This window comes from Typopeltis vanoorti, chromosome 23, assembly GCF_054136105.1.
Source record: "Typopeltis vanoorti isolate ZY-2024b chromosome 23, IOZ_Tvanoo_1.0, whole genome shotgun sequence".
NCBI classification, from domain to species: domain Eukaryota; kingdom Metazoa; phylum Arthropoda; class Arachnida; order Uropygi; family Thelyphonidae; genus Typopeltis; species Typopeltis vanoorti.
The window spans coordinates 41,198,616-41,212,200 of record NC_143571.1 but is presented as its reverse complement, the minus strand read 5'-3'; the positions used below and the strand labels follow the sequence as shown (position 1 = coordinate 41,212,200).

Sequence of the window (13,585 nt, the reverse complement as noted above, 5' to 3'; positions counted from 1 at the left end):
TCTTTCTGTTTATAGGAAACATTTAAAATCCAAAGCAGTTTTACTGTTGTTTGTAAGGACAGAATTGGAGATTGTTCCTCTCATGACATGAGTAGCTATTTTAGTGGGAAATCATGCTCCTTTTCATTATGTCCAGCTTAATGCTGCTTTGGAAGCATAGCGATTAGTCAATCTGTGGGTTTTCTTATTACAGCATGTTTGGTTTATTTACTACTGGGTTATGAGTTAAATGAGACCAAACTTGACAAAATTATATTACAACTATCTCAGCTCATACTTCTCATGGGTGACTTTAATGGACACAGTACTCTATGTGTGTGTGTGTGGGGGGGGTAGTGCCAGCATGAATAGATGAGTTCACATCACCTCTCCTTTCTTAATAATAGTCATTACCTTCTTTCATATATATGCCTTTCCACTGTTGTTCTCTTCAACATGTGGGATGTTGAAGAGAACATCTATGGAAGATCATTTTCCTGTTATTTGCACTGGCTTTACAGAACCACATTCTCTTATATGCCCTTATGGAAAGTGGACCAGGCTGACTGAAATACTTTTTCCTATATTCCAAAATTTCATGCCGAAGTGCTTATAATTTATTAGTGATTATAAATCACTAATGATTTATTAGTGATTTATTAACCACTAATAAATCATTAATTTATTAGTGATTGCTTCACTACTAAATTAGTGAAGAATAAATCAGAGATTTATTCATCAGTGATGAATAAATTCATCAATAAATTTATTGATGAATAAATTCATCACTGTTTTATTCATCAATAAAACAGTGATGAATGTAAGAGAGTATATTGTCCAGGCAGCCACACCCGCAATTACAAAAGCATCATCTCGACTTCCACCCTCTCCAAATCCTTGATGGAACTCGCAGAGTCAAGCAGCCAAAAATTATCGAGACAGAGCATGGGCTATAATTTGTAAATACTCTATCACTTCAATTCTAATAGTTTTATAAACATGTACAGGTCAAAGCATAAAATTAAAAGAAGGATAGTCATGGGGAAAAAAGTGACTTTAAAGCAACTGATTTTCCAGTAGTGATGTATGGATGTGAAAGCTGAATTATTAAGAAGAAAGATAGAAAGTGAATTGATTCATTTGAATTATGGATGTAGAGAATACAATTAAGAATCTCATGGACTGCATGAATGACCAGTAAGAAGATTTTAGTGAATATAAAGACAGAATACTCCTTGGAGGCGATGATCGCTAAACAGGAGTTGATGTACTTTGGACGTATTATGTGAGCTGATGAATCATTGGAAAAGGTAGTTATGTTGGGGAAGATTGAAAGAAGAAGAGGAAGACTGCAAAAGAGTTTGATGGACAACATAAAAGAACTTACCAACTTGGACTTACAATTACTGAAAGAAAGGGCAAGAGGCCAAGTGAAATGGATAGCCTGCCTTTGTTCACAGGATTACCAAGAGTCGAAACGACTGGATGGCACATAACAACAACAAAAACAGGCCAAGTGATGAAATCCAGAAAATGAAAAGTAGTTATAGAACACACCGTTTGTCTATCTTGGAACATAATGAATGACTTGTTACTGATCCCAAGTGTATTGCAAATACTTTGAGAGAAAATTTTGCTAAAATCTCAGCAGCATCTTCTTATCCTCGTGAATTTTTAATGTGGAAAGAGCAACAAGCAAAACAGTGGTTAAACTTTTCTGCCAGTGAGCTCGAGCTATATAATCAGCTTTTCGTTAAGGAGGAAGTAAATATAGATCTTTTACTGTCTCACACCAGTGCAGTTGGTCCTGATGACATCCATTATGAGATTGTAAAACATCTTCCATCATCTTCTATGTATCTTCTCTACTACAAAATACTTACAGTAGAGGAGTTTCTGGATTTTGGCATAAGTCAATTGTCATTGCCATCCCAAAACCAGGAAAGGATTCAACAAAAACAATCATTGACCTGTCACTCTGACTAGCTGTCTTTGTAGGATACTGGAGAAAATGGTTAATGCCAGACCTCTCTAGTGTAAGAAAAAAGCAACGATCTTCTCTACAACATACAGTGTGGCTTTCATTTTGTAAACATCATTTAATTTTATACAGTTTGGTCCATTTAGCAACATATATAAGAGGGACTTTCCTGAAACAAGAACATCTGGTTTCAGTTTTCTTTGACATGGAAAAATCTTATGATTCAGCTTGGAGATATGGCATATTTAGAGATCTCTATAACCTAGGCCTCAGAGAACACGCATTCCTCTATATTTATTAAAAAATTTCTGTCTACCCTAGTCTTCCAAGTCCTGAGTAGTAGCTCACCCATATCATCAGGAAGAGGATGTTGCCCTTGGTTCTGTCTTAAATGTGATTCTCTTTTCTGTCATAGTTAAGTCAGTCACTGAACAGATTCCTCCCACTTTAGAAAAATCTTATGATTCAGCTTGGAGATATGGCATATTTAGAGATCTCTATAACCTAGGCCTCAGAGAACACGCATTCCTCTATTTATTAAAAAATTTCTGTCTACCCTAGTCTTCCAAGTCCTGAGTAGTAGCTCACCCATATCATCAGGAAGAGGATGTTGCCCTTGGTTCTGTCTTAAATGTGATTCTCTTTTCTGTCATAGTTAAGTCAGTCACTGAACAGATTTCTCCCACTTTAGGCAATATATGTTGATTCATTCACAATTTAACATCACTCTTGTAACATGGTCGTAATTGAAAGACAAGTTGAACAATCATTTGATTGTGTCTTTTCATTGGCTCTTAGTAATGGGTTCAAGTTTACACCAGAAAAAAGTGTCGGTGTACACTTCTGCAAAAATTGCACTCTTCACACAAAAGCTGAATTAAGAATTGGACAAAGTATTATTCCGATAGCAACAGAAGATTTCGTAAAAGGTATCTTTAATAGAAAGCTCGCACTCCTAGCACACATTTGTCAACTTAGGAAAAGTGCAGAAAAGTACTGAATCTCTTTTGGACTCTATTCTGCTGAATGGGGGGGGGGATCAATCTTCATTACTTCATCCTTATTGTGCACTTGTATGTTCAAAACTGGACTAAGTCTATGGTTCTGCAATGCAAAGTAGCTTGAGATGGTTGAAATCCTTTCATTTAGGTGATTTCAACATGGTGATTATCATTCATTTTGCAGAAATTATGGACCGTGTTATAAATAATTATTTTAATTTCCCAACATTTCGGCTTTCATATTAAGGTTATCATCTGGAGTATGCACATATATATATACAGAGACAAGCTAAATTACATTTCATACAATATGCTGAAGAGACAATGATTTGATCAACGGTTATTCTACTGGCCTCACCTCTAGTGAAAATAAAATAAAATTACAATAAATAGATGAAATAAAATAAATTAGCTACATCAAAGCTATATTCTATTTAAGACAACATCAGAGAAACATTCTTTCGTATAGATAGTTTTGTTACAGCGAAAATTATATCCTAATTTAACATGACTATTGTTATGTTAGATTTAGGATCCTGAATTATGTATGATTCTATTTAAAATTAATGCTTAGGGAAAAAGGTTAAGTGGGTATAATATGTGCCTTTCATATGTTTGGGATTTTTAGACCATCATTATTGTTAAGATTAGGGTAATTGATAAGAACTCAGGAGCCTCCTAAATTTACATTCATACCATGTTTTGAATGTAAATTTTTTTGTTTTTGAATGTAAACAACAGGTGCTTTTCCAGTCAGTTTTATGTAAAGTGCTCAGGGCATGATCAGAAAAGCCAGCTTGACCTGTGTTGTTTATATTCTTTTTTTCTGATAGGAATTGTGTGTCCTGTTTCCCCTATATAGAGCAAATTACAGGTGCAATGAATATGATATACTCCAGGGTGGGCCAATGGAGGGAGTGGATCTTTGGATGAGCTGAGTAAGTTCTTTAATTTTTCAGGAGGATTAAAGGTGACTTTAAGGTTGTATTTTTGTAGTATTCTTTTTATTTTGTCCGACATCCGTTTATTGTATGGAATGGTTACAGTTTTATGTAGTCTAGTTTATTTTTGTTTTTAAGTGAGGCCTTATAGAGAATATTGTTGATAGTATTTTGGCTGTAAACATGTTTTAGGAAGATATTTCTGATAACTTTTATTCATCTTTAAGTGCTTACTCATTGGAGCAAATCTTCAAAGCGCTTTTTAGTGTATTTTACAATTGTATTCAGTGGCATTAAGAACATCTGCATTACCCTTATCTGCTCTGATGATAATGATACTTTTAACTTTTCATTACTTTTTAGATGAGAAGACTGGGAAAGAATATTGGCAATATCAAGTCTGATGTTGTTGGTCCATTTAGGGAGCTAAGTTACAGATTCTGCATTCAATGTTGTACATTAAGTCTAGCAGCAGTACTTCCTTCAGTGTTATGACATCTTTATTGAGTCTTCTTGAAGATAGATTCACTGTGATATGGAGGAGTTGAATTTCTGACTCGGATTTAGAATTGTACAGATTATTATACATTTTGATATGCTTGTTTCTAATTTTAAGAATTCTTTTTTGGGCAGCTAATTCTGTAATGTCTGAGAGAAGGGACCAAAGCTCGTGGTTGAAGATTGCTGATAGCGATGTTGGTTGGTTGCAGTGAGGCTAGTGAGTATTGCAGCATTCATTTCTCACAGTAGTGCAAAACTCACATTTGTACATACACAGAGGGCTTTTTTTTTTTTTTTTTAATGGCACTTGATTTTTAGCTTGAAGCAATTAGGTATTACTTTTATATCCTGACATCTTTTTTTAAAGGCCAGCTTTCTAAATAGCCTTTCAAAAAGTATAACAATCTGTGTAAATCCCAGATGTAAATTTAACCTATTCATACTGTAGTGAATCTTTAAAAAAATGCTCAGTGAGGATTATGTAGTGCCGAAAGAAGTGCTAATGACATGATGTACAACATCGAATGCAGATTTTAGTTCACAAAATAGCCAACACCAGGCTTGACATTGCCGATATTCTTTCCCAGTTTTCTCCTCCAAAAAGTAATCTATCTTCTGACCAACTTGCTGCTCTCAGAAAGTTACGAAAAGAAAAAGCATTGTTATCACCAGAGCAGACAAAGGTAATGCCACTGAATACAGTCATGAAATGTATATTATTCTCTGAGACCATTCTGTCTACATCCCATTAGATCACAATCTTACCAAAACACAGGTTAAAAAAAATTAAAAAGCCTACTTTAAAAAAGTATTATACAATTTACCAAAAACCTATAAACTGTTCCCCCCCCCCCCCAAGTCCTTTAGTGAATGTTACTGATTCCCCATGCTACAACTAGTAAACTTATCTCTCTCACTGGTCATATTCACATCCTGTATTTAAAAAAAAAAAAAAAAAAAAAAAAAAAAAAAGAAAATACCCATTTTTAAAACCTGTATTGAAAATCTAACTTTTTAAAATATTGATGCATTTATGACGCCTTGGTATCACCTCACTCCCTTCAATCACATCTTAACACTTAAAAAAACTTTTTTCCTTCTGATATCTTAGATCTTTTTTCTTTGCTTGCCATCAATTCTGGATATATTAATTGGAAGAACAAAACTTACAAACAGATAAAAGGAACTGCTGTGGGTTCTCCCTTGTTACCCCACTTGCCAATTTTTATATGGGACATTTTGAAAAACAAGCTGCAGACGTAGCCCACTACCAATAATATAATAATAAATTATATTATTCTATTTGGCTAAGATATGTAGATGATGTGTTTCTCTATTTGGCCTCATCACTCTATCATGGATGTAGACTATTGGAAGGACTATCAGATTCCTTCCAATAGTCTACATCCAAGCATCCAGTTTCACTCAGGTAGATATTCACAGACTTTCCCTCCACTATCCCTCTCAACAATATGGCATCATTAAAACTCTAACCAATAAAGCCTACAATCTTGGTTTCAGTTGAACCTCTCTTTCAGTGGCACTCAACAATAGACATATACTGGTGTCCAAAAGCTAATGACAAACTACATTTTTACCTGTATATGAAAAAAGTTTCATGTCTACATCCAAACGTGGACATATTTTATTGCCAGCATATTAATAAATTATATTACACAAAAAAAAGTGTTATAAATTTCCTAGGATGTAGGTAAGGAATTAATATACAGTGCTTACAGAAAACTATGTGGAGAGACATTTGCATATGGACTATGTCTACTGCGAACTGCTCTCACAGCTTCATACCATGCTTAGCGCCAAGTGATTCAGGAGTCATTGACGCAAATTGGCCCACTCCTCCTTCAGAGCAAGGAGCTTTCTTTGTTTTCTGGTGGGGAATTTCGAGCAGCAATGCTTCCCAAATGTGTTATATGGGGTAGAGATCTGGGGAGTGTGCTAGTCACTCAATTTGATTAATATCCTCAGTCTCCAGAAGTATTTCCACTGCTCATGTATGATGTGGTGTGACACTGTAGCATTACATCCATAAAAATTCTTTGCCTACAGCACCATGGACCAGTTGAATGTATTGTTGAAGAACTTTATTGCAATATCGTTCACTAGTCATAGTTCCTTTTTTCCAGCACTTGTAACTACGTACATTCGTTAAGCATAATGCCTCCCCATGACTCCAGCACCTCTTTATCTATCCCACTTCAAGAGCATTTTTGCAATGTAAGCAGTACGACTTTCAATCTAGATCTAGTGTCATCTAGAATCAGAGGAAAGGCTAAAATGACTTTCGTCTGTAAAAAGTGCATTAGCCTGTTGGTGTCTTGTCCAATTTTTATGGTTACGGCACCATGAAAATGAGTCTATGATGAGCTATGGATAAAGGGAAGCTGACTGCAGGCCTTCAGGTGTAAAGGCCTACTTATCGTAGATGTCTTGCCACAGTTTGCTGAGATATCCCTGTACCTGTGCTTGAATGGAGCTGAACTGCTGTGGCTTGTCGATTAGATTTTGTTATTATAACCAAAAATCGGGTCTTCATGCTGTGTGGTAGAACAAGGATGACCTCTTAGTGAATGTCTAGAACATATTCCATTGGTTTGAAATGCTGCCTAGAGCCTGGATAATACAATGCTATGTGAGATTCCAAATTCTCTGGAAATATCAGTAATTCTGCAACCTTCAAGCTTTCCAGTAATTCTTCCCAGTGCGAAATCATCTAGATGATGTCTTTGAGACATTACAAGATATCAAAGTTTGCAATTTTATTCCTTCATGAAAAGAACTTCCTTCAAACACAGTTATCTTACCTAGCCTTTTGCCTTTTATCCTTTTTAAGAGCGGTACCACTTGACCCCTTTGTGTGTGATTTGAAAATTTGAACGTTTACCTGCTTTCCACTCAAAATCATCAGTTATACAAATTGCCACAAGCTGATTCATCTGAATTTGCAGTTATAATAGAAATAGTGTTCATCCTTAGGTTTTGGACACCAGCATATAACCAGTACTAGCCTGGTTGGCTGAGTAGTTAGTGTATCTGCTCTTCAGCCAAAAGGCTGCAGGTTTGAATCCTGCTATGGACATGGATGTTTGTGGTTGTCTGTGATATACTATTGGTGGTGATGGCGGGTGGCAGATGGTATAGTTACGGTTCGTTGTAGTTGGTGGATTAAGTAGTGGAGACAGAGTTGTAGAGTAGGTGTCCTCCCTCGATGAGTCTTCGGAATCCCTGGAGGTGTCACGTAATAATAGTAATAACAATAACACCTCCCTACCCAATGGCAGCAGTTCTTACAGAATTAAAAAAAAATAATAATAATAATAATAAATCCCCTCCCCCCCCCCCACACACACACTCAATCTTCGGTCTTCACCTCAAGAGGATTTCAGGACTACAGTCACCATCCTCCCTATGTCTGGGTTATATCTGAAAAACTAGCCTGGTCCTTAAAAAAATACTACCTCTGCACAGCCTTCAACCCCCACAGGAAACTTGTTAATCTTATTACTTTCCACTAAAAATGAGTGCCCACCTCTCTCAGTTCCTGGAGTATATAAAGTGCCCTGTTTCTGGAAGTTGGCATGCTTTGGACACCACTATCTGCATAGATAAACACAAAACGCACATTTGCAATCATAACTATGGTCAATCTGGTTTTGCAGACCATGTATTAGATATCACTGAGAGGGTCTTCTGTAAAAAAATCAACCATGCAAGCATAAGTTTCTGTAGTTTAGCAGTTCTCTGGGAAGTTTTTGGTATTGAGACCATGTTATAATATAAATAAAAAGTTTAATAAAAAGAAGCAATTTTTATTAAACTCTTTATTTGTATTATAATGTGGTCTCAGTACCCAAAAACTTCCCACAAAAATCTACCATTCTCCATCACTGTAAATTTAAAAAAGATTCCAGAAACCTACCAAAATATGGGAAACATTAATCCTCATAGGTCTCATATTTACAATCTAGACCTCCTGCAAATGCCCATAGAAGGTGTCCCATCAAGGTAGGAATTTAGTCAAATCCACATGTTTTATCTATTACTGTATTGTCTTTGTGTGTGTTATAAGCATTCATTTGTACTCCCTTAAGATGACAGGTGAAATATTGGAAGAATTAAAATAATGCTTAATCATTTCTTAGTGCTGTTAATTTAATGAAATTTTAACTCCATTAAACCCCTGACATGATGTGTTTCCATTACTTAAGAAGCATTAACACATGGATATTAGTGTGAATGTAGACAACATTATCTGCACTAAAAATTACAGCATTTCTCCATGCCATGTTGGCTCTCCTTGAGCCAAAAAACTCCTAATCAGACAACTAACCACACTCTTAGCACACAAATAACAGATGAGTTTGAAGAATACTGTTCATAGGAAAAAAAAATTTTATACAATGAAACCTGTAGTGAATTCATCACTAAAAAACACATGTACTAACCACAGTGATAAGTTTTAATATGTAAATATTTCATCCCAAGTATCTTGGGACATCCTCAGTACAGTAATTCAAACAATACTAGGAATAACATACAGTTAGGGCGCATGATTACAATGGAATGTCAATATGCGTGTAGTAGCATGTTATAGAATTAAATTAAAATATAACTGGAAAAAAAAAAATATATATATATATATATATGTAAAGGGATTATTATACACAATTTTGTATGACAATTTCCATTACTTTAGGAATATTAAGAATGTCATTGCGGTTTAAATTTGTTTTGTGTAGCAGGGCTTCAGCACTTTCTTTATATAAACATTCATGTTTATATAAAGATCTATGTAAAAGTTTTGTCTTTTCCAAATGGATCCTATGGTTTGAGTTTTCAACTTCGTGTTGAGCAAGGCCAGATTTCTGTGGTTTGAAAAGACGAATGTGGTCCTGATGTTCCGAAAATGCGTTTCTGAAAATTTTTTCTTAAAGGTAAAGAAACAGAGTTATTAACTCAAAATAACTCTACTGTTATTTTGAGTTAATAACTCAAAATAACAGTAGAGTTGTGATTACGTCCAGTTACTTCGTTTGGAAAGGTAAAATTTATAAGCAAGAGGAAGGAACAGCAATGGGTCTCCCTTGTTGCCAAACTTAGCAAACCTGTTTCGAGAAAATCCCGAAGAAAAAATTTTCACATTTGATCCCAAACCAAAAATTTGGCTACGATATGTCGACGACATCTTTGCAGTCTGGGATCATTCTGAACAAGAATTACACCTGTTTATAGATAAAATAAACCTCCTTCACCCTCGCATCAACTTTACGCTAGAAAAAGAATCTCCACATGGTATCTCCTTTCTGGATTTACACATTCAAAGAAAGGAAGATGGTTCCATCATCACGTCTGTCTATTGCAAGCCAACATTTTCAGGTCACTACATTCACAATTCTTCTGCTCATCATCCTTCTCAAAAATTTGGCATCATTAAATCATTGGTTACCAGAGCACACAGATTCTGCTCCTCTGAAGAATCGCTAAACCAAGGACTAGAAATAATCAAAAATACAGCCATACTAAATGGATACAATCTTAAAACAACTCAAAAAATCATCAGTCACTTCCCTACACATCAACCTAGACAAGAAGAAGCCCATAGGATTCCCATACCTTATGTCAAAAGCATCTCTGAACGTCTTTCAAAAATTATGAAGAAATACAATCTTGCCACTACCTACAAACTCATCAACGATCTATAACTTGTTACCTTCTCCTAAAGACAAACTCTCATCCCTGGCTGTATGAAGTCCCATGCTCCTAGAAGTTGACTTACTTTGGACAGACAGGTAGATCTGTTTAGAAACGCATTTCGGAACATCAGGATCACATTCGTCTTTTCAAACCACAGAAATCTGGCCTTGTTCAACACGGAATTGAAAACCCAAACCATAGGATCCATTGGGAAAAGACAAAACTTTTACATAGATCTTTATATAAACATGAACGTTTATATAATGAAAGTGCTGCAGCCCTACTACAGAGACCAAATTTAAACCGCAATGACGTTCTTGCTATTCCTAAAGTATGGGAAATTGTTATACAAAATTGTGTTTTTTATTTTTATATTCTTTTTTTTTTATTCTTTATTCAATAATTTCTAGATTGTAACTGAAAATAAATAAACCATCGTGTATTACTGAAATAGAGAGCCAAAGGCTTATTTATCATACATCTCCTTTAGGAGATGAGCTTTACATTATGGAAAATACTAAGGAAAGTGATCTGGAGCTTACTCCACCTTTACTATGAGTTGCCCATAAGGTTGCTTATGCTTGCATCTGCCGAAACGTTTAGTTTCTATATATTCGGCTATGAAATAATGTTGGATTCAGTATCCACTTAATTTGTACCATCATGTATTATACAATTTGCAATGTTTTTTCCTTTATGTTTTATTGCTTGTTTGCTGAGTTCTGGAGAGTCATTTTGCTTGTTATCGTAGAATTTGTGCCGATCAGAAAAAAACTAAAACTGTTTAAACTACTCTTGATAACTTCTTTTGATTAAAAAAAAAAAAAATGCAGCAAATAATGTAGGTACAAGTATTTATTAAACATTTACTTTGCATTCATTTTTTATCTTTCCTAAAAGAGTACCATATAAAACAAATTATTAATACGGTAATCGATCATGGACGAATTATAATTTTTTCAATTGATTATTAGATTTGATTAACACGATTTTGATATACGCAGTAACATCGGGGAATTAATTAACCGCATTAATCGAGGGATACCTCGATTAACGTGGTATCCCTCGATTATTATTATTATTATTATTTTTTCAGTTATATTTTAATTTAATTCTATAACACGCTACTACATGCATATTGAGATTCCATTGTAATCATGTGCCTTAACTGTGTGTTATTCCTAGTATTGTTTGAATTACTGTACTGAGGATATCTCGAGATACTTGGGATGAAATATTTATGTATTAAAACTTATCACTGTGGCTAGTACGTGTGTTTTTTAGTGATAGGGAAAAAAGTAGCGAAAAAATCTTGCCTCAGACTGTCTAGTATGCTCTTTTATCATACATTGAATGAAATAGTAATATTACTGAATATTGCTGAAATTAATTTATTCTTATAATTCATATTAGCTATTCTAATGCCATAATAACATGCATGGTTTATTTATAGTTCAGAATGTTTGGTTTTATGTGCTCTCAAAAATGTGATTGTGTTTGGAATCGTACTATGGAATGTGATCATATTTCAGGAAGGTGCATATGTTCATCTGGTTGGAAAGGTATGTTTATGATATGAGATTTTATATATATATATATATATATATATATATATATATTTATGTAACTGCACTGTACTTATACAAGTTATATGATATTTTTTACTCTGTATTTTAGGCTAATTCAGCCTGCCATATATTCTATCCATAGCACACTAGTACTGTGGTTGTAAAGAAGATTGAGGAAAATGAAGAAACAAGTGGAAGAAAAATTTATTCTTCTAATATGGAGCTGACTGTGAAGCAGTGGTGGTAGTTATCTGAGTATTTAGTCTTATGTGTTGGTTTAAACTCATAAGGTTAAATGGATTGACTGCACCATAGAGAAACAATTAAACACAAGTTTAACGGATTCTGTATTTTGTCTCAGTTACGCAGACATCATCAGGGATACAACCTTAAAACTGTAAAAGCACACACTAAAACATTTGAAACAATAAATGGGGAAAAAAAAAAAGACTAAAGCTTTGTCCTATGAGAGACACCCTCTATGGGTGCTGCTGGGTGGAAGGCCTAAGAATTAGTTTCCCAAATTTTCTTAAGTTTAATACAGCCATGTTATGATTAGGTTAGTTTTTCAAATCTGCCTGATTTTAAGTAAAATCTTACAAGTTTATATTTGTTGTAGCAAAAGCAAAGTATTTTTTAAAGTAAATTTCAAGGTTTGCACATGTAAAAAAATTATATAGAATTTATTCAAAAAGCTGTAATATATTTCATCCAACATTATGTGGACATTGTCACAGAGAAAGATCATTAACTACATTCAAAAGATGAATCAAAATAATGAGTCATAAACCATGTATATTAGCTCGTGTCTCATTTGTAGCGGAAGTATATGAAATTACATTATTAGAGTTCAAAGGAACAATTAGTAACTTAGATTTATAAATAAAAGACATTTTTTAAATTATTTAAAGTAATTATTAGTTTAAAAAAAAAGAAAAAAAAACAAACTTATAAATGGTTAATAGTGATCACTTCCCAAAACTTTGAGATTGGCATACAGTCTGATCATTTCAGGTTTCGATGATTTCTTAGCGTGTCACAGATTTAAAAGAAAAGACAATCAAATTTGAACTTGCTGCAGCGAAGAAGTTTCAACTGGATCCAAAGAACTCTGTGCCTAGTGTCAGTAGTGTGAGAAGCAAAGCCAGACCTGTCAGATTCTATAAACATAATATAATCTTAATGTTCTTTAATTCTAGTCAAGGCAGAATGGCAGGTCTGTCCAAAATAGGAAGGATGACATGAGCAGGGTACTTGATAGACACCTGGTAAAGAAAAGTTCTTTACCAGGTGTCTATCAAGATGTTAATGTATCCTTTGTTGATGGTAGGAAGGAACACAGCTTCTGAGCTGGTTTGAAGGAAGCATATACAAAGGCGGTCTTCAAAATTATTTTTATTTTTCAACATAATCTCCCTTAAGACTAATACATTTATTCCAGCAATGCTCCAGCTCCATTATTCCGTCCCTGTAGTGGTTATCAGTAAGATCTACAAAATTCCCCTCTACAGCTGCAATTACGTCTTGATTCAAAGAAAAACACTGACCAACGAGGAAGAATTTTAGATTTGGGAAGAGATGGAAGTCAGAGGGGAACCAAATCTGGGGAATAGGGTGGATGTTCCAACAATTCATAGTGCAGATTCCTTAATTCTCCCATTGTCAAAACACTTTCGTGGGCAGATGCATTGTCCTGATGAAAGATGAGTCTAGTCTGGTTAAAAGATCGGAATAATATTCCCCAGTTATTGTTTTACCCTTTTCGTGATAATTAATAAACAAAATTCCATGGCATCCCAAAACACCGATGCCATGACCTTTCCTGCTGATGGAACCGAACTCTGTCTTCTTTGACGCTGAACAACTGACTTCTGTCCACTGTTTTCACTGCTGTTTGGATTC

General features: G+C 34.6%; 1 protein-coding gene across 2 annotated transcripts in view; it reads left to right on the top strand.

Annotated features, from left to right (window-relative positions):
• Positions 1-13,585, top strand: part of LOC150093796 (uncharacterized) — a 544,781-nt gene that overhangs the window by 337,578 nt on the left and 193,618 nt on the right. For both annotated transcript variants that reach the window (XM_090413179.1, XM_090413180.1), the window contains exon 15: positions 11,569-11,677. In XM_090413179.1, the coding sequence (XP_090269305.1) occupies positions 11,569-11,677 (109 nt within the window). The remainder of the gene's footprint in view (positions 1-11,568; positions 11,678-13,585) is intronic.